Here is a 25,545-nt window from a genome sequence, read left to right on the forward strand (position 1 = left end):
CAAAGCACTGTGAAGAGACTGTGTATGTGTAGAAATAAAGCTGCAGTGTTAATGCGGCCCTCTGCAGCAGCCCTTTCCCTGGACCCGTGCCCCCACCGCCACAGCTGCTTGCCAGCCCCCTCGACACTCATCCATTTGGCTAATGCGCAGTGGCACCGAAGCCCAGCAAAGCCCAAAGGAGCTCATTTGGTCGAAAGGTTGCAGAGACAAACTGTTTCCTTGTGTGTCTCTGCTTTGAGTTTGTCCTCGCATTTGAAGCAACGCTCAAACACCTACTAATCCGGGCTCCCTTTTTAACGGCTTGGATTTGTAGTGGAGATCCAACTAATTTGCAGAAAAACTATACTTAAAATCCAAACATTCTGTCTTGCTTTATGCTGTTGTGTGAGGTTATTAAGGCTGCAGTGGGTAAACACATACACACTGAAAGCGATCTCGTTTTTCATGCTCACCATGGAGGCACAATTCCGGCTGCCTGGTAGTTTCCTTAATTAAAAACATGTAATCATCTGTGCAAAATCTTCTTCGCTGGATTTGTACCGTAGTCATGTGGTGCAGATAAATGCTTCGATACTTACATTACTGCAAAATGCGCATTCCTTACTTTGCTTACGAATATATATTTTTGGTTCTCAGTCAAGCAGGGATATTTGGTCTTTATAAACAGACACAGTCTCTCACACTCTCCACTTTGCCTGAATGGCTGTTTTTCTTTCCAAACTCCGAGTCGGGTTGCTCTCCACCCATTTTTTTCTCCCTCTCTCTCTCTTTCTCCAGCCTGTCTGAAAGCCTCTCCTCCAGGTGGAGACGTCGGTGTGTCCAGAGAGGCCCAGCTCGCCATAAAGCATGCTGCCTCACACTCCCTCTGCTCCCCACGGCCGCAAAATTTACTGGTGACCTTTGCATTCCATTTGGAACGATCCAAACCACCACCCCCCCCCCCAACCCCCACTTTGGAAAATTCCACTGCCACTGAGGTAGGCAGGAAAGCAACCATCTATGCAAAGGAGCTGGAGGGGAAAAAATAGGGGGGACTGAAAGATTGCTTGTCTTTTATTGCTCTGAGCTGTGCAGAGGTGAGATGAGCAACAGGCCTCCAAAACACCCGTCAGGCTGATAGAGTTGTCCGGTATTTGAACATCTCAGACTCCGATTTTATCAGAAAACTGTGCCGTCATAGTTCTTTTTTATATTTTACGGATGTTTTTTTGCTTGGATTTAAAATGTAATCAAAGCATTTTGATTACATTAGTCTAAATCTAATACCTTGACCTGATTCAACAAATTCACAAATAAATAAAATAATGAATTAAAAAAAGAATCCAAGGAAATAAATGTAAAAAATTAAATAGCAAAAAAAAAAAAAAAAAACCCACATTGAATAAATGTTTATTGGACAAAGAATAAATTAAATAAAATATAAGAAATAAAAGAAATATATAAATGGTAGTTTAGCCCGAAGTAAACGATGAAAGCAGCTCGGCCTGTCGTCACAGCAATCAGTCTTATTTATAATTTCTTTATTTTGATTTGACAGTTTTGACTGAATGTCCGCAGCAACATTCTACACTTACAAACACAGCTGTGAGAAAGAGAGTTCACATGTAAGCAGTGTGTGGGCTAATTTATAAAACGCTCTCCAAGAATATCAAGAATAGCCACCATAAGGAATATATTAAAGACAAAATGTCAAATGTTGTACTACTAAGTCATGGTGTATAGATACTGCCTGTGTATACATGTGCGTGTGAGCAGAACGTGTGTAAAACAACTCCAAGAAATGTGTCCATGGAGGAAAACGAAAAGAAAAAAAAAGAAAAAAAGAAAAACTTCTCAAACATCTTTTTGGTCCTTGCATGTACATAATCAAAGTGGTGTTTCTTTTTTTTTTTTGTCTTTTTGTTGCTCAGTGTTCTTTCTTTTATAGGAAAATTTAAAGTTTTCTACACCGACAGAAGTAATCAATAAAACAAAACAAATAACATCCAACACTTGTTTGATATGGGCTGCATTGAAACTTGTATACAAGACCGTAGCCGAATAGCACCATCTGCTGGAAAAGTTAGGCCTGTGTTCATAAACCAAACAAACAAAAAGAAATATTTCACCTGTATCCATGCAAACACAGTTTGTAATAGTCTGTCTTTAAACTATCAAATCAAAAACACCTCGGTTTGTAGTTTTGAAAAGGAAAAAACTATCAAATTCGTGTGGAAAACTAGGTTTACTACAATTTGATACAAGACATTTAAAAAAATTTCTAGGTAAAAGACATCAAAATTGTATTCTGAAAAAACACATGATGGATAAAATGCAAGGGGACTTTGAAAACATGAGACCAAAAGAGGAAAGAAACATTCTTTTCTATCTGGGATTTAAAGTATACACACAAAAATGGTCATTACAGTATCTCGAAGCGTAGCAGTCCATCGCACATCTGATGAAGCCTCTTCGCTTTTTCACCTACTCCGGAGAGGAAAAACTAAAATCTTAAAACCTTTCGATTCTTCTCACCGGACTAAATTCATGCCATGAAATACTGGTTGGCTTTCATTAAGAATCAGTAGCTCTGTCGGGTCAATGAAAGTCAAAGGAAGTTTATTGGGTTGAATTTATTTGTCCAGTGGCTCTACAAAACACAGAATTTCACACCTGAGCTCATAACCCAGCGAGGGACAGGATTCAGCTTCGACTGACTTCCTGTTTTAAACTTTGAAGGAGAATTGAATTGGTGGGGATGGAAGTGGCAAACAGTAACATGGTCACAGCCTATGTTAGGGGGCCTTTATTGACTTTATCCACAAAAGTGTTCGCTCTGAATGCTGGGAACACCTTAGAGGCTATAAGGTGTGACTTCTAAACTGGTTGGAATTAAAGTCCGTAACCCCAACGACCTGTTATGATTAAAACTGGTGGCTCCGAGATAAAACAAATGCTCAGCAGATGGCCACAAGGTGGAGCACTTCAGTTTGTACATCACAGGTGCATAGCCTCACAAGAGCAAAGAAAAAAGAAAAAGTAAGGAAAAAAGTAGGTGTGTGAGTGTTGGGGGTGTTTGTTAACAGTAATAACAATGGCAATAACAGAAATGATGATTGTCCCCATACGTCGGTCTGAGCGCAAGCAGTTGCGACAAGCACATCGTTTAAAAAACCTGGGCATGTGCAGTTTGTGTCAAGTTCTAGCTAAAAATTAATTGGGAATAAATGTTCTGGGTTTTTTTTTTTTTAAATGGATGCAATACTTCACACGGTTCCACATTTGCAAAATTTACCAGTCAAGGTAGTCCTATGCATTCTCAGGATATTCACTGAGTGAGGGGGGGAAAAAATATATATTGATATGAGGAATACACCAGAATCAAAGATGGATTCATTAGAAAGAATTAAAAAGATTTAAAAATAAAAACAAAAAATTACGGGGTGACTAATCCAGCACTGCAGATAAGGAACAACATTTTTTTGATAAAACACTTTCAAAAATATCAGCCGTCTCAATACATTTCACCAACTGCTGTATGAAACCTAAACTATCGAGTCAACACACACAGAGGAGGAAAAAAAAACATCATTCGCATACAAACACAAACTATGAAAAAAAAGATTGAGAGAAAAAGTGTGGTTCTGCAAGAATAACAGGGTGTTTTTGTAAAAAAAAAAAAAAAAAAAAACTCCGTGTGACTCCATCAGTCTAACATCTTCCATTCCCCAAGCTCTTGGCATAGTTCTCAATAACTCGCTCATCCCTCAATACTCGAGACAGTGTTTGACAGAGTTGCCGTTTAGATGGGAGATGAAAGGTGACTAAAAGAAGGAGGGATGTGACCTCTGATGCCCGGAGGCCAGTGGCGGTAGTAAAATGGTCCGGAACCAAGGACGGATTGTGAGTGCACTCGCGTCTGTCTCTAGGAGGGGGGGGCGGGACTGCACGCTTACACAGCCACAGCACCCTTTTCCTTCTTCTCGCCGTCCTCGTGCCAAGTGAGACGCTCCTCGTAGAACGCGATGACGATCTGAGGACACTTGTGATTGGCCTCCTTTGCCAGCACGAGGTCCGCCTCGTCCGAGTCTTTCCTGTGGAGACAGCGAGAGATGAAATGGACTATAAATAAGTGTTACGGCTGCTTTTTTTTTTTTTTTTTTTTTTTTTATTTATATATAAAGAAAATGCTGATGTTGTGTGTCTGGAGTTTTAATTGACACACCGTGGTTCTGCATACGGGGGATGGGGGGGAGCTATGGTGCAAGCCAAAAAATGAATAATGCAGGTTTAGATCTCGTTTTTATTTTTCAGGAAATTCATTACACTGCCTGCAGTTTATAACCGTGATATGATTTACCCAGGAGTCTGAAAGACATTCAGCAGGTCATTCAATTTTCTGGATGCAGTTTTGCATGTCTCATTAGAAGTCAGTCGAGGAGCTTTTTATTTTATTTTTTTATATTTATTTATTATTATAATTTTTTTTTACCAAAAGTGAAGAAGAGTTTATCTTGAAGAAGTTTACTCAACTGGAGATGTGTCTTGTCCCAGCTTGTATAGAGACAGAAAGGAAATGTCTCATGTCATGACAGTAGGGCAGTGTGGCATTACAACAGAAGGCATTCGGCAAATACAAGCTTGCTGCCTTGTGAGGAAACATGAAATATAAAAAAGTTGTTTTTGTTTTTGGAGATCTGAGGAATTTAATTGAAGGAATTTTCAGAAGGGAGGCGTGTAGCTTAGTGGTTAAAGCATTGGACTTTGGATCCGAAGGTTGTGAGTTCAAATCCCAGTCACACCAAGCAGCCACCCTTAACCCCCCTCTTTTTTAAATTGACCAGTACGTCAATAACAGTTCTGATACCTCCTAGAAAATATGTCCTGTAGTCTCTCTAAACTGACGAAAAGTTGCCAAACACAATCTTTACCCACAGATTATTAATATGACTTGGCGAATAAATAAAGAGTTAATCAATATTAACCAATTTAAAAGTAACCTGGGATTATTTGCACTAATATTTTTTAAAGATAATAAAACAGTTGGATTTTTACAGTGTACACTTGGTCAATTTAAAAAGAAAAAGAAAAAGACACTCTGGTGATAAAACCATTCCCCCTTCAATCTAAGCTGAATAAACCACCATGTGCATTTCAGAAAAGTTTCACACTCCGCCTTGAAGTAATTCTCACCTATAAATAACGAGTGTGAAGACACGAAGCCTGAATGATGAACGGTTTAAAGAAACTGCACCAAAGGCAGCACAATAAGAAGTAAATTGGTGACCTATTTGGCTCAACAAAAGGTGATAATGTGCTGCCCGAGAGCTGCTAAGGAAACAGCGGCTCTGAAATTGTCATGCGATGGTTCTGTAGGTGTGCTGCATATTCTTCGTGAAACTGTCTGCCACTCACCACTTCATTAAGAACATAAGATCCCCACATGAGTCAGTGGCACCGATGATCTTCTCTGGCTCCAGGCCTCTCTCGAAACCTCTGGCAACCAGGATCTCATCCTAAACAGAGTGGAGAACATTAATTAGAGGATTTGGTTTTTTTATAGAAACAGGACTGATGCATTTCCTTTCAGAGCTCTACGTTTTTCCTTCCATGACTGCTGCCCTTGATGTACCAATCAGAAAGATCTCCACAAGCTGCACTATAAAATTAGCCAAGATCACACTTCTTTCCCAAACAGCAATATGACGGCTTAAGAAAAAATAATAACTAATCGTCCTCTCACATCTTTTTTCCGCTTCTGTTTGCTGCCACCCTCCTCTTCCTCGTCAGAGTTTCTTCTCTTGCTGCCAGTCTCTTTGGCGCGAGCGGGAGTTGAGCTGGATGTTTTGGTCGCGCTGCTCGGAGTGCTTGTACCGCTGCCGCCCTTTTTGTATGTCTTCATGAACTCGGAAATGAGGTCTGGACAGTCGAGATTTTTCTCTGGTTCCCAGGTGTTGTGTTTACTAGAAATATCAGAGAGCACAAATAAGTTTATATGTTGGGAAATAAAAATAAACCATGTAAACATTCTGACAGGGAACATACATGAAGACTTACTCTGTAAAACCTTTCCATTTAAGAAAGTACTCGACTCTGCCCTTTACAACCCTCCTGTCCAGGACCTTCTCCACCACGTATTCTTCTTCGTCTGAGGACGCAGACTCGTCGTCTTCACGGTTTTGGTTCTTCTTTCCCATGACTGCTTCAAATGCCTTTTGAGAGATTGAGCAAGGAAGGGAAAGGATCCCCCTGAAATATAAGAAAGCAATGTATTAAAAAAAGGAAAAGCTTCGATGCATGGGCTTTGACAATGAAAATCTGTATACACCAAATCTGATTTCTGTAAAAGTCATGTGTCAGTCCTATATATCCTGTAGTAATATTTTATTTTCTAATACAGTACAAGAAACCAGTGCAAAAAAAAACCCCAGCACAATTCTAAAACATCATGATATAAAGCAATCGGCTTCATTTCACCATCCTGTTTTCATAACAATGGCCCGGGACAAGGCTGTTCAGCTCGTCACTGAAAAACCATTAACGTGCAGCTCGACAGGATTCAGAAACCAGTCTCGCTTAAGTACCTTGTGAAGCGATCAAATGATCAAACACACTCATCATACAACCAACCTGATTAATGTCTCTTAATGGAAAGTCAGATTTCAAAGCAGATCGATATTTTTTTTTTATAACTTACGACTATATAATTATGTCAAGATTAAAGTGTGCCACAATACTCTTTTCTAAAATATAACAATGGGGTTTAAATAAATGTAAAAAAAAGAATAAATATACATACACAGTCAGCTGCCGACCTACAAACACTGCGAATTTTTAGAGATATGAACACGGTCACGGCCGCCACAAAAAAAAAAAAAAAAAAGCAAAGAAAATCAAAAAATATTCAGGAAAACTTTTGAAATCCGCGTACGCAATTTAGATTTGACAACGCTGCAAAAAGAGGGAGAAGAAGAAGAACTCCTTGGCAAGCATGCATTGTGACACCAAGACACTTAAGTCTCACTCATCAATATATATACATATACACACACACACACACACACACACACACACACACACACACACACACTGTGTAATTTAAATGCTTTTAATAATTGAGTCTCGCTTTTGTCATGTTGCTTACCCATTATTTTCTCTACATTTTCTTAGCACTATTTAACCTAATCTGCCATTCCTTTGCCCATGTGCAAAGAAAAATCCAACTTGCAATTGAGGGCCAGTCACAAGCAGCTTTCTATTCGCTTCATTTCAAATCAAATCAAATTTTATTTGTCACGTACACATACATACAGGGTACGACACGCAGTGAAACGCTTTTTACGACGGTCCGGCATGAGGGAATAGGATGGAGAAGGAAAAAAACAAACAAACAAACAAAAAAAAAGGCAGATAAATAAAGTATAAAACTATATAAAATATATAAAAGACATGTGCCCTATGTATATAACAAACTAAAGCACCCATCCTTGTGAACTCGGGAATGCTGTAGAATGACGTTTGGGTTGCGTTTCGGTCCGATTTAAAAAGGGTGACCATTTCACTAAACACGCCCGTGTCTGGGAACGTGCGCTGCCATCAGCAAGCTCATGCTTTTGAGCTTAATAAGCGACAAACATGTTCATTTCAAATCAGACAAAGCCATGGTATACTAAACTAACAAATCCTATAGTCACTGTCATCCTCCAGCTGAAGTTTCTTCCGTAAGCAGATAAAGATGATGGGAGGAAAAGCGAGACACCCCAGCGGGATAAGGATAGTCCGAGTTAGGTTCTGAGCTTTTCTCTTCAATCGAGATGATCATGAGGCATCATATCTTTCAGCTTACCTGTGGTCCTGTTTCAAAGCAAGCCAAATGGGTCCGGTGTTGTTACTGCCGTTTTAACCTGGGACACACGTCACCCCTGAAAAAGAAGAGATGCAAGAGAATTCGGACGTGTTATTGGAGCCGAACATCTCTAAGCTGAACATCTCACTTTGCAAACAATGTTTGGTCTAATAGTTATTCTGTGAGTGAGTGTGTGTGTGTGTGTGTGTGTGTGTGTGTGTGTGTGTGTGTGTATGCATGCACATTTACAATTGCTTGTTTTCACTAATTTAACCCATTATTATTATTTTGCAAACAAAAGTATAGTGAACATTTTTCTTCCTAAACAGGATCATGCCAGTGAGCTGATGCTTTACCCTAATAAAACACCAGGATTTCCAACTGTACCACAAAGCATCATGACAACAATGTATCACACTTGGATGAATTATGATGTATAATTATTAAAAGGATTTTTACAAAACTTTTTTATTAAGAAACACTCTGTGGGAATTTCTCACAAGGAGCTCCCAAGAAATGTATTTCCAGATCTCTACGCCTATTTGAAGACAGTACAAGATGTCAAAGGGGCAAACATCTAATAATAATTTATTACATATTCATATTTAGCACATAACTCGAAAATTCACTCAAAGAAAACAAGACTTTCCAGCATGATAAAGTCAAGTGGGCCTCAGGGAGTCAATTGAGTGACCACTTAGCATTCAGACTCCATTTATCGCAATATATAACTCATTATGTATTTCACCAAAAACATATTTTGGATAACTTTTTACTGTGTATTCAACTCTAATAAAAGTTGCTCGTTTAGAAAGCGCACAAATGTAAAAAAAAGAGAAATTGGTTAGTCCCTTAACAAGTGCGGCTAGTTCTTTAGGCTAAGCATGGCCATGCTAGCGCCATCACAGAAACCGCCATCATTTCATTGGCGTTTCAAGCAAGTGAGGATTGTAAACTTAAAAAAAAAAAAAGAAGTGTGTACTTTTTATTTCATAAAGTGTCTGACTGGACATTATTAATCCCACTGCGGTAATGTTATGAAAAAAAGGCGACAATAGAAGAAGAAGCATAGAGGACATGAGATATGCTAGATATGCCGTTAGCTAGTTCTGCACTGCCTGTGAACTAGCATGCAATAGAAGGAAAAAAAACAAACAGGAATTGATTTCATAATTGTTTTGATCAACACATGTATAGAATATTATAATTAAAGCTGTTGGAATGCATTAATCGCGGTGTGTTAATGGGGCACTGATTGGGCTCTGGAGTTATCAAGTGTCTACAGTGCATGCATGGGTTTATTATGCAGGCTCCAAGAATCTCGCAGCTTGAATGCAATAATCAGATTTGATGATAAAAACACGCAGGTGTCTGTTATATATCACATTAAGTTTTAAGAGGATAACGCGGCTTCCAAACGCACGAATAAAAACGCCGCCGCGCGCAATAAGACGCGCCGAGTCCGACATGTGATGCATGGCATGCAAAATGCGTAATTGTTCGATTTGGTTAGAAAATGAACTCACACAGAGGTCCTTCTTCGGTGCGCTCAAAGGCAACAGCACTCCACACGCGTCCCTACACACTCATACACACATATACACACATACACACAGTACAGGCCACAGCGCGCCAAAAACACACAATGGTAGACAAGGCATGTGGGCTGAATTCCAAATCACACATTGTGTACTACACTAGTGCACTACTTAGGACGCAAAATAACGGCTTCTTACTATGTATGTAGTGGCCTATATTTACTATAAGGAGCAGATTGGGATGTTTCCCTCTGTCCCTGTACCAAATCTTTTACATTATTTAGATCCGTTCAGACATTTAAAAGACATTATAATGATTTTAAAAACACAATATAATGAGAGATTAAATGATAAAAGATACTGGTTAGCAGGAATCCTCCTGTGCTCCATATTGAGATTGTGTTATTTTATTATAGCAACCCTTTTTTACCGCATAAAACGTGCTCATTATTATTAGTTATTATAAGTATTATTATCGACACAATTTTCGCAATGCTTTAATAATGCACAAGCGCACCCTGATGTTTTCTTTATTTCACTTCATCTTTATTCAATATTAAGCCTTGACGGATGCACGTTGGAAGGAGTAAAGTTTGGTTGCACACGCTGTCTGTTTCCAAACCCTCTACCCCTTTGTTTGAATGACTTGTATATTGACAAATCATGTGCCGAAGATATTTGACGTCACATTTGAGCGCGAAGCATGGCCTAATCGCTGGCTGCAGAAGGCGGGGCTTATACTCTTCATTTAACGTTCAGTGGCGGTTCCATTTTCACTGGTTAGTGTGTTGTGCAGAGCGCCATGTCGAAAGAGGTAAGTTTAAGGCGCAAATCCTAAACGAAATGTAGCATTTTTTAATAAATTAACAGTTTTCTATAAGTCTTATTTAATTTTCGACGCGTTCACAATTTAATTCTGTTATGTGGGATGCTCTTTACGTATTTCGCTAGACGCCAGCGGGGCCGCCATCTTGTTTTTTTTCGCTAGGCCGCATGGGGGCTAGCAGACTAGCCGAGCGAACATATCATTTTTAAGCGATTTGGATTCGTCTTTTACTGCTGTAGAACTAAAAATGTTTAGAGTTTTTAATGTTTGCTTTGTGTAATAATTTGTGGTTAACTAGCTTAATATGGGCGCTGGGGTTCAACATGGCGGATGTGTTGTTTGACCGAGCAGGTCATATATACTGTTAACCCTCGACTGGGCCTTTTAAATGTCGATTGAGACGCAAATGTTTGTTGTTTTTTGTATAAATAATTTAACGTGCTACGGTTTTCTCAATTCAGGGTCAGCCCAGAGAACCAGAGCAGCTTCGGAAGCTGTTCATTGGAGGCCTGAGCTTCGAGACAACAGACGAGAGCCTGCGCTCTTACTTTGAGCAATGGGGCGCGTTAACCGACTGTGTGGTGAGTGATTTATTGTAACCTGAATGACATGTTCATGTCCAACGCGTTTCTATTTATTGCTTTTGATCATAGTTTGTTTTAATATCATTATGATCGTCTGTCTTCGTTTTCTTTAAGGTTATGAGAGACCCGAGCTCCAAGCGCTCCAGAGGGTTTGGTTTTGTGACGTACTCCAGCGTGGAGGAAGTGGATGAAGCCATGGGGGCGCGTCCCCACAAAGTAGACGGACGCCTCGTAGAACCCAAACGGGCCGTGTCCAGAGAGGTGAGTGCTCATGTTAAAACTCTCCTTATGTAACCAAAGTCATTAGAAAACCGTGGTCTGATTTGTAAGTGTGTCTGCTTTTGTGTTTTCAGGATTCAAGCAAGCCTTTCGCACACACCACTGTGAAAAAGATCTTTGTGGGCGGCATTAAGGAAGATACGGAGGAGAGCCATTTACGGGACTACTTTGAGGAATTCGGAAAGATCGAAGCAGTTGAAATAATGATCGATCACAAGACTGGGAACAAAAGAGGCTTCGCTTTTGTTACGTTCGACGACCACGATGCTGTGGATCGCATCGTTAGTAAGTGGTTTATTTGTTTTCCTCATTGTTGGAAAGACATTTTGGGCTGCTGTGATATTGTGGCTTAATTGGTTTTGCTTTTTTTGAATCATAGTTCAAAAATACCATACAATAAATGGTCACAATTCAGAAGTGAGAAAGGCAGTGTCCAAACAAGAGATGCAGAATTCATCAATGAATATGAGGGGTAAGAAATTTTTCATTTGACAATTATGTACTCATAAGAAATTTGTTCTTTATTTACGTGAAACAAATTGTTTTCTCTTTGTCTAGGACGTGGAGGTGGAAACTATGGTCGATATGGAAACAATGACTTTGGAGGAGGCAGAGATGGCTTCAGAGACGGTTTCAGAGATGGTTTCAGAGGTAGCTGTTAGAACCTTTTTATGTTCTGGCTAACTTATGGTATATGGGTTATTTTATAGCTGGCTAAATTAACACACTGCAGTCATTACTGGGGGGGATTAGCAGTATCCACAAACTTGAGCAATAAGGTATGCAAAAAAACTTAAAGCAGCGAACTTGAGTTTAAAAATGAGCAAGAACTGAGTATTTCTAAAAGTCCTGTGGTATTTACTTTCTGCCAGTTGAATACAGAGAAACTGGTGTATGAGTGCTATATTCTAATGGTGTTTTCCTTGTTTAAACAGGTGGTAGAGGATATGGAGATGGCTACAACAATGGCTTTGGAGGAGATGGTACATAACGATTTATTTTTTGATAGATTACAGTTGTCCATCCCCTAATAAACGATCAAGAAGAATGGTCTGACTGACTTTCTTGATTATACAGGTGGCTATGGTGGTGGCGGCTCTGGCTATGGAGGCAACCGTGGGGGTGGTGGATACGGTGGCGGCGGCGGACAAGGTTATGGAAACGGCGGTGGAGGATATGGTGGGGGCGGTTACGGTGGCGGCGGCGGCAATGGTTATGACAACTATAACAGCGGTAATGAAATCTTTGAGTTAGCATGTTTTTTGCTTGTGGTAATGGTGTTGTCGGTGTGATTTTAAAATTATTTTTTTGTACACAGGTAACTTTGGTGGTGGTGGTGGTAGCAGCGGTGGTGGTGGCGGCAACTACAATGATTTTGGAAGCTACAACAGCCAGCAGTCAAGCTTTGGCCCAGTCAAAGGAAATTTTGGCGGTGGCGGTGGCAGAAATGGTGGCCCATATGGTGGTGAGTATTGTACCAAACCGTGTCTATGAATTCTTAGCAATTTCATCAATAACCTAAACACTATCTCTGCCTCAGGTGGATATGGTGGTAGCTCAGGAGGAGGTGGAGGTTATGGCGGCGGATCCGGTGGAGGCTATGGCGGAAACTCTGGAGGCAGACGATATTAAGTTCTTTTTAAGGTTTGTATCAATAGTTCTCCCCTTCCCTCCCCCCTCTCCCCCTCTTTAATTCTATGGTCTAAACTAGTTGGTTTTAAAGCACAATAAACCCTGTGTTTTTATTAAATCTAAGGGGCAGTGTTTAGCTTAACGTTGTTGTTCATATTCAACAGGACTCAGTACTTAGGAGAGGAGACAGGAGAGCGAGAGAGCTGACAGGGCAGCGGCAGGTTTACCCCATAGATCTGCTCAGCCATTCAGAAGAGATGTACAATAGTGCTGTCACAAGCGGGACTGTTTTTGTCAATGGCTGTCATGTTGAGTTTTTTTTTTTATATATATATTTTTATTTTCTTTATTGGATGCATTCCACTAGGTTTTGTAGAAGTACTTTATTCCGCTATTCTAATTATGTATAACTCTAAGAAATCAAGTTGAAATAAAGCGACTTCCAGTTTTTAAAAAAAAAAAACAAAGTAAAGGTGTTCTCTTTCAGTCACTGGGATTGTTGGGTTGGGGGATCAGTGGGTATAATGGCTGTGTCTTTGTTCAGCCCAGACAATTTCTCTGAAAAACATCTATAGAACAAATGTCCTCCTGCTGGTTAGAATGGCTAAGACAAAGTGGGTTAGTTTGTATCACTGCCAAGACTAGCCAAGGAAGCAAGCTGAGAGAGGAGTAGGAAGACCTTCACCATGAGAAGAATCAGGGAGCGTTTGAGTACAGGTCGTCTCTGAAAGACTAGGAGACAGAATGGCTTTATTGCCACCAGTAGGTAAGAACAGACTTCTCCATTCCCACTGGACACAACTCATTTTATTCATTGTAGATGCAGTACAGTATTCTAAACCTTCCTGTTCGAACTGGTACAAACCTTTTTCTTTTTATAAACTTGTTTTAATAAATAACCGAGAAGAGCATGTGCAAGGCCTCTGTTGACTGGCTGAATTGAGTCTTTTCTATTTTTTTCTCCCTTAGGAATTTGTATGAGACACATGATCCAGAATGGAGATATTTGCCTGTTTATCTGCAGGCAGTTTAAAGGTAATAATGGTTTACTTATTGCACCACTTTTTTTTCTGAGTTATAAATGATGCCCTGTTTTATTTGTTGCAGGACTCAAAGACGTTTGGATTTGATGGAATTTTTTACAAGATGTTTTTACTGCTTAATAAAGCTTTTATTGTTTTGTACCAATGTCTTGTTACTCTTCTTTTTCTCAAGTATGTTTTGTGGGTTGCTTAGTAGTTACCTGAGACTAGTGGATGGACCTCAGGCTGTGTTTGCGTTGAATACATTTAACCATAAATTAAATATTTGCAAATTAGCTATGATTGCGCTTCTGTTTTTCATTAATTGGAGTTGAAGATCTGAAATTTTGGTATGAACTCTTCACCTCGGTAGCTTATTTTTATTTTTTTAAATAAAAGCTTAAGCAACAATTTTGGTTTATAGTATAAACTGGCTTTCTATCAGCATAATTTTGGTAATTTATGCTTTTGCAACTTGCTCCACTAGTTGAGAGCAAGTGGTGAATTTTGAAGGGTTGCTTGGTAATTGGTGGTAATTGTGTGCCCCTGAATAGATGCCAAGTTAATTAGCAATATTACTCTTTAGCTGCTTGGCTAAACAACTTTTTTATTTAAGAAAATAAAAAATACATTTACAGAGTTCAGTGAACCTGTGCAGCCACCATGTGAACGTTGCAGAAGCCTCCAGTGGAGCTGTATTTTAATTTCTATTAAGAAATTTGGTTGTCTTTTTAATATTGTAGAAATCCAATTTTTCAGCTTTTAGTGGTGGTCTGTCAGGGCCAAAGGGGCCTTTCCTAGAGGGCTGAACTCTCAATCACTGACTTACATTTTAATATTTTTCCTTTGTTTAGAAATGTATTAAATTATTCCCAATAATCTCTTCTCGATCGTGGTGTTTCGCTTGGGTGTCTGTTTCTATCCAATCAGATTTCACTCATCAGGTGTTGCCTGAGTTGAAGGTATCTGCTATGAGGCCTTCAGAAATCATCGCCGCAGGTGCCTGTAGTATAAAATACATGACAAAGCTATTCTTTTAACCAATCAAATTTTGATTTGGTGGCTCCTAGGCCATCTAGAAAATGTATATCTTATGCATTTTCATGTCCTTTCATTGAATGGTTAGAGAACGCAAGCTCTGGTATGTTCATGACACTCGCATAGCTTTTTTATTTATTCCACAATTTGTCAGATATATTTACAAGAACATTTGCAAGATGCACTTTTCAAGAAAAGCTGGAATTTGTGATGGAAGGTCTGCTGAAACTGTTCAAACAAGAGGTTAAGCTTTTTCAAAAAACTATATTTGCACAAAAACCCAATTTGTGTTAAAATCCCAAAGAAGCTGTAATGCAAAAAAATCTCAATTAGGTTCATATGCAGATGTTGCAGCTGTGGCTGCAGTGAAATGTTGAACCCAATGTTCATTGGGTTTCTTGTAGTGGCGCATTTATTTTCACTGCATGAGATACCTGTCTGATGCAGTGCTCGGTTATACTGCATTTTTAAATAAGTTTGATGGTTTCTATGGCTGTGGCTGTATCGTTAAGATGGTCATTAGAAATGCACTAATTCAAGTAGGACACCACTAAAGGCCTACTATAAAATGTACAGCCTGTCATTCTCTATTAACCTTATTTATACTCATGCACTATAACGCAACATATTTGAAGAAAAATTTGCTATTATTTTTAAATATTATCATAAAAATGTATATAACTTGTTTTGTAAATAAGTCCTGTTACTGCAGGACCATGAATAAAAATTGGGTGAGATGGGATTGCGTAATACACGACGCACTAGTAAATAACTTGATTGACAGGAGTATAAACCAATCTGATGTGAGAAAAGAAATCAAGAGCCAATCGGAGCACAGAGAAGGCGGAGCCCTGAGTGCCTGATTTAAAGCACAGTCGCACGCCATTTTTAACGGTTTCGGCCGCTGGTGTGTTCCGCCGAGCTAATAGAATAATACCCGCAGTATGCCGAAAGAGGTAAATATTAAAAATTAAACAAACTGTTATTAATTTTTTGCTGAATATACTCTCATATCAGCCGTGGTTTATAGATTAAATTTTGCTTTGTGTAGTGCTGCTGATTATGCGCGTACCCTAGTGTTCAGTATACGGCCATCTTGTGTTTTGTTTTTTTTAGGCCGCAGAAACACAAACGGTATTATTTAAGTAGTTGAGGTATTTTATTTATATATTATATATATATATATATATATATATTATATATGATCTTGAAACTGTAGATATAAACTGTAGATTATGTGGAAAGTGCGAATATTCTGGCGTATAGGTTGCAATGTAATGGTTGAATGTTCTTTTGTTAGCTCACGCTGGGGTCTAAAGCCATCATGGCCGCCATGTTGTTTCGCCTCCCCGTGTCCCCGTGCGTCTTTATGGCTTCCTGTTTGTGATTTTAATTGATTTAGTTATAGTTATAAATAGTCAATTTTTAAATGTTTTAACAGGAACAGCCCCGAGAACCGGAGCAGCTTCGAAAGCTGTTCATTGGAGGCCTGAGCTTCGAGACAACAGACGAGAGCCTGCGCTCGTACTTCGAGCAATGGGGCGCGTTAACCGACTGTGTGGTGAGTGATTTACACTCATTACATTTATTTATTATAGTTTGCAGTTATGATCATGAATTATTTTATTATGCTATTGATTTTGTCAACATTCTCATTGTCTTTGTTTTCTTTAAGGTTATGAGAGACCCGAGCTCCAAGCGCTCCAGAGGTTTCGGTTTTGTCACGTACTCCAGCGTGGATGAAGTCGATGCCGCCATGAAGGCGCGTCCCCACAAAGTCGACGGCCGCCTCGTAGAACCCAAACGCGCCGTGTCCAGAGAGGCGAGTGCACACGTTAAAACGGTCCTTGAATAACCGAAGGCATTAAAAAACAGTGGCGTGATCTGCAACAATGTCGTCTTGTGTGTTTCAGGATTCCAACAAGCCTTTCGCGCACACCACGGTGAAAAAGATCTTTGTGGGCGGCATTAAGGAAGATACGGAGGAGAGCCATCTACGGGACTACTTTGAGGAATTCGGAAAGATCGAAGCAGTTGAAATAATGATTGATCACAAGACGGGGAACAAAAGGGGCTTCGCGTTTGTTACGTTCGACGACCACGATGCCGTGGATCGCATCGTTAGTAAGTGTCTCCGGTATGTGCTGGTTTGATTGGAGCAGCTGAGACTTTGATTAAACGTGCTGTTTTCTTTACCTCTCTAGTTCAAAAGTACCACACAATAAACGGCCATAATTCAGAAGTGAGAAAGGCCCTCTCTAAACAAGAGATGCAGAATTCAGCGAGCATGCGAGGTAAGATTTGTGCTTTTCTTTATATCTTGTAGGTGCAAAAACAGTGTGTTGTGTTAAAAAGGGAATTAAATTCATGGCTTTGCATAGGGCGTGGAGGTGGAAACTACGGCGGTCGATATGGCGGCAACGACTTTGGAGGAGACCGAGATGGATTTAGAGATGGGTTCAGGGATGGATATAGGGGTATGTTACTGATCCAAATCTGTGCATCTTTTGGATTAGTGTAATGTTTAATGGTAAAATATAATGGTGGGATGTAACTTTTGATTAGTTCTTGCTAATCAAATGCACTGCATTGCACTGCAGATGCACTGCAAATGCACAATGCACTGATTGTTGCATTGAAAATTGGGCTGCATTGTTTTGCCGAAGCCGATACAATCCTTATGGTTAGCCAGATCATTGGCAGGCCAACCAATGCACGTGTGCAAGTACTTTTATTGATGACCGACTGTAACCAGCTTTATGACCTTTTTAATGTTTTCTTTGTGACCAGGAGGGAGAGGTGGCAATGGAGGATATGGAGGTGATGGCTACAACGGTGGATTTGGAGATGGTATGTGACTATCCAATTTGTTTGACAACAAACAACCCTGACTACTGCCCAGCAAAGTTGTGCAGTTTATTGAGGTCTTAGTTCATTAAGAAACTGGTATGTGTATTTGGGCACCTTTAAATCCTTTGTCAGTTTTTATCTCAAATTCGATCGTTTACTCCGTTACATTGACTTATGAGACTGTCCATACTCAAGCTTTATAGAAATTGATATTCTTGTGAAAATGCTAAATCAAATTTTTTGACTGCTCCTCATTTAAATTTGTAATTTGCATAATTTGGCTTTTACGTGTTTTGGAGTGAAAATATTCAGTGCTTATTTATATTTATTATCATTATTAGACCATTTTTTTAGAAAGTTAACCAAACTTTCGTACAGGTGGCTATGGTGGTGGTGGTCCTGGCTATGGAGGCAATCGCGGTAGCGGTGGATATGGAGGTGGCGGACCAGGCTATGGTAACAACGGCGGTGGAGGATACGGTGGCGGTGGAGGATACGGTGGCGGTGGAGGATATGGTGGCGGTGGCAGCTATGATAATTATAACAACGGCAATGGAAACTTTGGAGGTGGTGAGTTTTTAATGCTTTCAGAGTTTAGGGCTCTTTTTGAAATCTGATTTAAAAGGTTTGTTTCGTTCGTGTTTCCCTGACTGATTTTTGTTCTATACAAAGGTAATTTCGGCGGCGGGGGTGGCGGCGGCAACTACAATGATTTTGGAAACTACAACAGCCAGCAGTCGAGCTTTGGCCCTGTGAAAGGAAACTTTGGGGGAGGTGGCAGGAGTAGTGGCCCATATAGTGGTGGGTATTGTGCTACATTACGTTTGCAAATTTCCAGTGTGCATTTTCAATCATAACCTCTAGACTTTTTTATTTTTAGGGGGATATGGGGGCAGCTCAGGCGGAGGTGGGGGCTATGGCGGAGGATCTGGTGGTAGACGATATTAAGTCCTTTTTAAAGGTTTGCATATTTTTTTTTGTTTGTTTGTTTTCCTAATAGTAAGTGTATATTGAGATCTCCTTTAGGCAAAGTGTCTTCTTCTGGATGACAAATATTTGTAAAAAAAAAAATCTCTGGAAGCCTAAGAGGCAGTGTGTAGCTTAACGTTGTTGTTCATATTCAACAGGACTCAGTACTTAGGAGAGGAGACAGGAGAGCGAGAGGAATGACAGGGCAGCAGCAGGTTTACCCCATAGATCTGCTCAGCCATTCAGAAGAGCTGTACAATAGTGTGGTCATGAGAGACTTTCTGTTTTTGTGTATGGTTGTGAATGTCAGGCTTTTTATATTTTTGTTTATGGGATGCATTCCATATAAAGCTTTGTGTAGAATAATTTAAACCAGGGTCCTAATTATATGTAACTCCAACACAATCAAGAAATAAAGCAAAATCCAGTTTTTCTTAAGTCTGCTGTTGTAGTCACTGGGGGATTATTGGGGGCTTGTGTTGTATAGTCAGGCATGACCTAGTGGAGCCTTTTGGGCTGCACATCTCAACCGGTGTTTGTGCCATAATGCCAGTATTCTTGACACGCCATCTGGGCAGGGGAACTTTTCAGACCATTTCAAAAAGAGAACTGGTAAAATGAAAGCTCAAGATGCCAAGCCATCTGTAGAACAAATGTTTGCCACCTGCTGGTTAGATGGGCAAAGATGAAGCAGATTAGCTTGTATGACTACAATAACTAGCCATGGAATCAAGCTGAGAGAGGAGTAGGAAGACCTTCGCCATCAGAAGAATCAGGGAGCGTTTGAGTACAGGTCGTCTCTGAAAGACTAGGAGAGAGCAACTGAATGGCTTTATTGCCACCAGTAGGTAAGAACAGACTTCTCCATTCCCACTGGACACAACTCATTTTATTCATTGTAGATGCAGTACAGTATTCTGAACTTTGCATTTGTGTCCTAATAATAAAAAAAGGAATGTAACTAGAGAGAACGTTGAAGTGGTACAAATGTACATTGCTTAACAGTGTAACTCGATTCTGCCCCTTAAGATTAATGCATTCGGTTTTCTGTGTACTGACTGGTGAATGTCTTTTGGTCTGCTTTCTAGGAATTTGATGCAAAACAATTCTGATCCTGAATGGATTAATATTTTTGCCTGTTTTCTTCAGGCACTATGAAGGTAATTACCCATTTCCTCCAATATGATGTTTGTGATTGTAATTGGTTACATGCTGATGTTTAATTCTTTCTTCTGTTTTGTTTTAGGACCAAAGAGCATTTGTGGGGAATAAACTTTTTTTTTAAAGTGGTTTTTAACTATGTAAATAAAGCTTTTAAATTGTTGAAACACATGACTCCTGTGAGTTAATGCTTAATTATATACATAGTATCATGAGAGCCATTGGACCACTTACTTTTGCTAAGGAAAGTAGCAAGCATGCTGTGTAGTCTTTGGCTGTGGCCCTGAGGATCATTTGTTTTGGGTTTGCTACACTGATGACCCATTATATTTCTAGCATAAATTTATTTGGAACAGCCAACTTTTAACCTTATGTGCTTAATAATGGTAAAACCTTCATTCATTCCCCATCCAAAGAGTTGTTTCGCTGCAGAAGGTAAAGGTTACCATCGTTACTTTGTTGCAGCGAATAGTCCTCCAGGGAATATGGGTGTCCTTCCTCATCCCGTAACTGGGAGAACACTTTAGCGTGAAGCTCTGAAAGGCGACACTTCAGCATGTTGAGATTTTGTTGGAATTCTAGCCTCTCTCGTGTTAGATGTTCCCTCCTGGCTCTCAGCTGTCCCAGCTCATGCTCCAGGTGCACGATGTTTTCCAGCTTCCTCTTGCGGCAGTTTTGCGCCGCCACCTTATTCTTGCCTCGGCGGCGGATGTCGCGCACTAGTGTGAGCTGGGTGTCGTTTAGTGCGTGTCTGCTCAGTAGCTCGTTGAAGTCATCTACGGGGAGATTGACTATTTTGTCGAGCGGAAAAGGGATTTGGAGCACGACTGCTCTCCGCTCGTCCCTGGTGAGCGGGCCGGAGAGGTTTACATCTTTTGTTTTGGGGTGTGGTGACTGGAAAGAGACTGCTCTTGGTGTGCTTGAATGGGCTGCATGTGGATCACGTTGAGTCGCAGGAAAAAGCTGCTGTTTCATAGCAGTTATGTGCTGATGTGGATGAGGTACATGCGGCTGCATGTGTTGTGGGTTTGCTGCTACTGGTAAGTAGGAATGTCCAGAGTAGGAGCCAAAAGTGTGTGAATAATCCACAGGACCGTTTAGGTTTGGTCTCATGTGACATTGGTCCCCAGTGCAGTCTAGGTCACCATTAGTATAGCCATTTCGGGGTAGATATGTGAGCATCCCGTGGACTTCGTTCTCGGGTGAGGCAAGTGGTGGGCTTGAGCCCAAAGAAAGACCAGAGTCTGATTCGAGATCGTCTGGGTGTCCGTTGGAGTTTTTTACATGTCCGTGATTGGTGTTCATGGGATCCAAGAGGCTCATGAGTGGAGGTTGAAAAGGTGGTGCATTCGGTAGTAATCTGCTAGCCTGGCACCCTGTATGTCCATAGTGAATTTCCATGTTTGGGTTTAAGCGTTGGTATGGGGACATTGCATCACTGTACCCAGCTTCAAAAGCAGCGGCGGGGCTCGCCTGACAGGTGGGTGGGTTAGGATCAGCCAGGTTCATCCCACAGCTCCCATAATGCACCATTGGCTCCATGTTGACATAGGTACCAGCCTCAAATGAATTCTCATTAGGGACTTCAAATTCCTGTAACACAATGACAAAAATCTTGAATTGCTTATCTTCTTACTCTGACAATTTGACCTACTTTACATTGTCCTCCTGCCCGCGTCTTATGTTTATTTGCATATCGTCACGATTTCCAGCTTTTTTGTCATGGAATACAAGGAGACCGGCTCAGACCGAAGGGCACTTTTGTGAAGTCGCCCGCAGGTTACAGATCACATCAGCCCACCTGCACGAACGTGCCACCCGTAGCTTATGCAGGGCTTGCTTAGGTCTGCTCAGGTTTCAGATCGAAACAGATGGCCATTGTGGTGTGCAGGGGGCTGCTGGCAACCTGCTGCACTCACCCTCGTTCTATCCGTCTTTATCCTTGCGTCACTCAATTGGTCTATTGTTGCACATCTTAACAAAATCGCTGCATTTAAGAGAAATTTAGCTTTAGCTTTAAATGTTACAGGGCTTGATTTTTCATTAAGATAGAACCTTTTTTTGGTGTTTAGAAGTGTTCTTTTATTGTGAAATGACACAAACGGTCATTTTGATGCCTACAGACAGTCTCTGATGTCTCTCCCCACCACACTGACCTTTCTCATAAAACCGATAAAAACCCAAACAGAAACTTAATGCTTTAGACTTGCCTGCAGTTCTGTGATTGCCATTAGTTCCTGCCAGGTCCAGTCCATCTCTGATTGTTGAGGAGTATAATTGGCCCGGACCCTGCCACTCGCACTGATTCTGGGAGTGCTAGACATTGACACTCCCCCATGAAGTCTGTTAGAGTTTTCTGATCCCTGAGGACAACCAAGCAAAAAAAAAAAAAAAAAAAAAAAAGCTTAGCATTTTTTTTTTTTCTTCTTTTCTCTCAATAGTTCCACATTCTGTAATGTACATCCTTTAGTTCATAACCTTTTCTATTAAGTACCGAATTATTATTTTATTATTACAACTCACCTCACAAATGAAACTAGCAGGAAAAGCGCTGTTTATGGTTGAACACATTCAGGCAAGGCCCAAGCTGCAGTGTCCTCCTCTGCAATCAACATCCAGCATACAACACTTTAGTCATATGCACAAAACAATAAGTATTGACTGTACATATAGTAACATATATATATATATATATATATATATATATATATATATATATATATTTTTTTTTTTTTTAACATACACATTAGTATGTGCTCTTAGCTGTATTTTCTAATGCATTTAATTCATAAAATTATATATTGCATATTTGGTACATGACATTAACCACAAGGGTTTCTTAGACTCAAGCTCAAAGTACATTTGATTGGATAAATACTTTTTCTAGAGTACTTGGAAACCGATGGATCACTAATATAACCCTTAAAGTGCTGCATGTATGCTATGTGTTATTTAGGCTGACCTTCAGAAAGCAACAAGTAAATTACACTTCTCATACACTATTACAGTAAATGAAAAAACTCAGAGAAAAGGGGGTTCTACATCTTCCATAGGAGACACTGAATATGGAACCCTTTTCAGAATAGTAGTGAACTGGTAACATTTAATAGCCCTAACAAATGTACAATGAAATATTTATTCAAATAGTCATTTACATGAAACGTTCTTAGTTTTCGATTTCAAGTTCTTTGTCACGTATTCAAGTTGCCTTGTACTGAAGTTCCTGAACTGTGCAGAGTATAAAGAGCAAAAACATGTCTTACATTATGCAAGTGCAGGACCACATAAGAATAAATACCTTTGTACGAAATGCACATTGTAGTAATAATAATGAGGAGAAGAAGAACCCTAAAGCTTTTTAAGGTTTATTTCAATAATTAAGGGTTCTTCACATCTTAAATTGGTCTAATTTTACCTTTAAAATTTCCCCCTGAGAGAGAAACTAAAGGCACATTAAGGATACAAAATTAACCTTTTCTTTCCCCTTTGATGGTCTGATGAAATGCTGTCAATAAACCATCTTATGACCGTTTTTCAACTCGAAACTGTTCAATGAGTTGTGAAACCGTACCAGGGATTTTTCCCACTGTATCTACTAGCATTAGTAAGCATTACTAATAAAAATGTAAAAAGAAATATTAATTGGAAGCATCATGGATTGTACAGCAACATTTTTAGAAAATGTATTCGTTAAACATTATCAACTATTTTTCTTTTAAGGAAAGTGAAAACACTTAAGAAAAGTTAATTTCATTACTTTAACGAAAAGGTTAAATAGATGATCTGCGACTTTCAGTTTGCCGTGTACTGGGTGTTGAATGACGGCTTCATTTGATTTTTCTTTGCAAAAGCAATTTTGTCCTTTAATCTTGCAATTATTGAATTAAAGGGAAATTTCCCTCATATTTGCATAATTTCTAATCATGTGGAGCACGTTGACTTTTGGAGGGGACAAAAAGTGCACATAGTACAAATATAAAGGGACTAAAGGGTCAAATTTGGGGAATTTCAACTCGATTCCAAAATTGGACCTACTCTATCAGTCCTATACATCCTCGAAATGTCAAAGAGCACACAGTTCCGTTGGGTTGTGTTCGGCCTATCAGCTGTGCCTTTTAGTAGTAATGTCAAAACCTGATAAGACAATCTTTTGGGAACCAGGCTGCTGTGCAGAAATGCTACCATGGGGCCTAACCACAAAGTTACAGGAAAATAATTAGAAAAAAAGCATGTTGACTGCGAAATTAATGCATTATTATATCTACGATCCCAGAAGACCTTTGTTCAATTAGTGAATGAGAGGCAGATGACACATAAGAACACACTGTAATAATGTAAACCGTTAATGATGCCCTGTACATGAGATCAACATTCAACAAAGATTTTCTTTTTTGTGTGTGTTTGTTAAATATTGAGTAAAACTGAAAGTGTTACATCCTGCATTAAGCACCACGTCTGTAGCGTTACCAAACGTTTAATAGTTCATCTGTCACTCTGGAGCCCTGTTTCAACATCAGGTGTGATATCCTGATCACAAACTGCACACACACATACACTCTCGCTCATACTGAAATCCACAAACTGCTAATGAATGTCTTCAAATGTCTCAACACACAAGCCCATATGAGGGAGTTGAGTAATAAAAGTATGTGTAGATTTGAAGTCCTGATCTCAGTTGATCTGAAACGTATATTCTTTTGACTATTATACGGTACACACATTTGGAATGAATGATATAGTTTATATGATGAGCATCTCAGTTTTTGAGGTCTTAGTGTGACTTAAGTATTGTTAGAAAAAATCAAGACAACATTGAATCAAGAACAGTTCCGGAAACATGTCTCTCCATTCATCAACATAGAAACCACAGGCAAAGTAAATATCCAAATGGCATAAGCACAGATTAAAAGAAATGAACATGGCCATTTTGCAAAGCAATTTAAAGCACTAAGACATGCTGCACTGTTTCAAACCATAGACATGAATACAGAAGGTGGCCTCTGCATGCATATAATTTCAAATTGAAGAGGAGCAGTAACATACCTTAGTAGCATTTCTTTGGACCCATGAGTTCAGGTGAAATATCACAAGCTATAATCTTATCCTGCGTACCTCAAACGTCAAACCTGGAGTTCAGCCAAAGTTCAGAGCTTCACAAATCAAATAATTTGGTGTTCATTTTTGGGACCTGATGGCTCTGGAGTTGAGAAAGTAAATGTGAGCGACCTCTGTCTGCCTCTGACTCTCTCTCTTTCTCTCTCTCTCTCTCTCTCTCTCTCTCTCTCTCTCTCTCTCTCTGTTTCACTCTCACTCTCTTTCTCTCTCTTCTGCTTTGGCTGTTACTTGCATAAATGGGATGGGTCTGTGGGTGATGTAAGCAGCTTTCCTGTAAAGCTCCCACACAGTTTTGCCCTCTTTGTGTCCTTAGTGCAACTCTCACACTTTGACCTCCAGAAATTTATGTTCCCCACAAAACAACCACAAACAGTTATGGCAAGAAAACGAGTCCCTCACTACAATACAACCCCGTGCCCTTTTCCAAATAGACTCAAGGGCATCTAAACCCTCGTGATAGATATTAACACCTGATCACCAACTCTTTAGGTACGTGCTTCGAGGTGAGGTAGAGGTTAGTGGAGAGATGAAGGTGGGAGTGGGAGGGGTGTTGGTTGGATCAAAAATAAAGCTTACCTAAAGTATTCTGTGAAGAGAAGCCACCAAGCCACCAAAGAGGGGATGTGGTTAAGGAACAGAGAACACATGCTGAAGCACCTGGAACTAAATCTGGCACTGCTGTGAGGGACCTGTGTGAAGAAGGGTT

General features: G+C 39.9%; 4 protein-coding genes across 8 annotated transcripts; 2 read left to right on the forward strand and 2 right to left on the reverse strand.

Annotated features, from left to right (window-relative positions):
* Positions 1–1,503: 1,503 nt before the first annotated feature.
* On the reverse strand, positions 1,504–9,903 carry cbx5 (chromobox homolog 5 (HP1 alpha homolog, Drosophila)). Its single transcript, XM_046868943.1, has 6 exons — positions 9,352–9,903; positions 7,826–7,901; positions 6,037–6,228; positions 5,723–5,942; positions 5,395–5,495; positions 1,504–4,073 (listed from the first exon to the last, which is right to left on the reverse strand). The coding sequence occupies exons 3-6, from the start codon at positions 6,174–6,176 to the stop codon at positions 3,932–3,934; spliced, it is 603 nt and encodes a 200-aa protein (XP_046724899.1). The 5' UTR covers positions 6,177–6,228; positions 7,826–7,901; positions 9,352–9,903; the 3' UTR covers positions 1,504–3,931.
* A 133-nt stretch (positions 9,904–10,036) lies between these two features.
* On the forward strand, positions 10,037–13,872 carry LOC124398688 (heterogeneous nuclear ribonucleoprotein A1-like). Of its 2 annotated transcripts, XR_006928099.1 has the most exons (12): positions 10,037–10,177; positions 10,651–10,770; positions 10,888–11,034; positions 11,127–11,337; positions 11,432–11,524; positions 11,611–11,703; positions 11,988–12,035; positions 12,130–12,285; positions 12,371–12,517; positions 12,593–12,696; positions 13,654–13,719; positions 13,792–13,872. XR_006928099.1 is itself a non-coding variant. In XM_046868942.1 (11 exons), the coding sequence occupies exons 1-10, from the start codon at positions 10,166–10,168 to the stop codon at positions 12,682–12,684; spliced, it is 1,119 nt and encodes a 372-aa protein (XP_046724898.1). In that variant the 5' UTR covers positions 10,037–10,165; the 3' UTR covers positions 12,685–12,696; positions 12,849–13,147. The 2 variants fall into 2 exon arrangements, 1 of the variants encoding a protein (XP_046724898.1); XM_046868942.1 differs by lacking the exons at positions 13,654–13,719; positions 13,792–13,872 and adding an exon at positions 12,849–13,147.
* A 1,688-nt stretch (positions 13,873–15,560) lies between these two features.
* LOC124398687 (heterogeneous nuclear ribonucleoprotein A1-like) lies at positions 15,561–19,891 on the forward strand. Of its 4 annotated transcripts, XR_006928098.1 has the most exons (12): positions 15,562–15,700; positions 16,186–16,305; positions 16,420–16,566; positions 16,658–16,868; positions 16,949–17,038; positions 17,126–17,221; positions 17,535–17,594; positions 17,973–18,164; positions 18,267–18,395; positions 18,475–18,555; positions 19,652–19,723; positions 19,810–19,891. XR_006928098.1 is itself a non-coding variant. In XM_046868938.1 (11 exons), exons 1-10 carry the CDS (start codon positions 15,689–15,691, stop codon positions 18,540–18,542), a joined length of 1,125 nt encoding a protein of 374 aa, XP_046724894.1. In that variant the 5' UTR covers positions 15,562–15,688; the 3' UTR covers positions 18,543–18,555; positions 18,722–19,001. The 4 variants fall into 4 exon arrangements, 3 of the variants coding, with proteins under 3 accessions (XP_046724896.1, XP_046724894.1, XP_046724895.1); XM_046868938.1 differs by lacking the exons at positions 19,652–19,723; positions 19,810–19,891 and adding an exon at positions 18,722–19,001; XM_046868939.1 differs by lacking the exons at positions 19,652–19,723; positions 19,810–19,891 and adding an exon at positions 18,722–19,001 and having other exon boundaries at positions 17,973–18,161.
* Positions 19,848–25,011, reverse strand: nfe2 (nuclear factor, erythroid 2). Its single transcript, XM_046868937.1, has 4 exons — positions 24,768–25,011; positions 22,248–22,326; positions 21,935–22,087; positions 19,848–21,317 (listed from the first exon to the last, which is right to left on the reverse strand). The coding sequence occupies exons 2-4, from the start codon at positions 22,293–22,295 to the stop codon at positions 20,124–20,126; spliced, it is 1,395 nt and encodes a 464-aa protein (XP_046724893.1). The 5' UTR covers positions 22,296–22,326; positions 24,768–25,011; the 3' UTR covers positions 19,848–20,123.
* Between the last annotated feature and the right edge of the window lie 534 nt (positions 25,012–25,545).

Source organism: Silurus meridionalis, chromosome 16, assembly GCF_014805685.1.
Source record: "Silurus meridionalis isolate SWU-2019-XX chromosome 16, ASM1480568v1, whole genome shotgun sequence".
In the NCBI taxonomy this organism is placed as follows: domain Eukaryota; kingdom Metazoa; phylum Chordata; class Actinopteri; order Siluriformes; family Siluridae; genus Silurus; species Silurus meridionalis.

Coding starts and splice junctions, on each gene's coding strand:
- cbx5 (XM_046868943.1), bottom strand. CDS start 6,176: ATGGGAAAGAAGAACCAAAACCGTGAAGACGACGAGTCTGCGTCCTCA. Junction 5,943..6,036: donor AAATGGAAAGGTTTTACAGA/GTAAGTCTTCAT, acceptor TGATATTTCTAG/TAAACACAACACCTGGGAAC. Junction 5,496..5,722: donor AACAGAAGCGGAAAAAAGAT/GTGAGAGGACGA, acceptor CACTCTGTTTAG/GATGAGATCCTGGTTGCCAG.
- LOC124398688 (XM_046868942.1), top strand. Junction 11,035..11,126: donor AACGGGCCGTGTCCAGAGAG/GTGAGTGCTCAT, acceptor TTGTGTTTTCAG/GATTCAAGCAAGCCTTTCGC. Junction 11,525..11,610: donor TTCATCAATGAATATGAGGG/GTAAGAAATTTT, acceptor CTCTTTGTCTAG/GACGTGGAGGTGGAAACTAT.
- LOC124398687 (XM_046868938.1), top strand. Junction 16,567..16,657: donor AACGCGCCGTGTCCAGAGAG/GCGAGTGCACAC, acceptor TGTGTGTTTCAG/GATTCCAACAAGCCTTTCGC. Junction 18,165..18,266: donor CAATGGAAACTTTGGAGGTG/GTGAGTTTTTAA, acceptor TTCTATACAAAG/GTAATTTCGGCGGCGGGGGT.
- nfe2 (XM_046868937.1), bottom strand. CDS start 22,295: ATGTGTTCAACCATAAACAGCGCTTTTCCTGCTAGTTTCATTTGTGAG. Junction 22,088..22,247: donor CTGCTAGTTTCATTTGTGAG/GTGAGTTGTAAT, acceptor GGTTGTCCTCAG/GGATCAGAAAACTCTAACAG. Junction 21,318..21,934: donor TGGCAATCACAGAACTGCAG/GCAAGTCTAAAG, acceptor ATTGTGTTACAG/GAATTTGAAGTCCCTAATGA.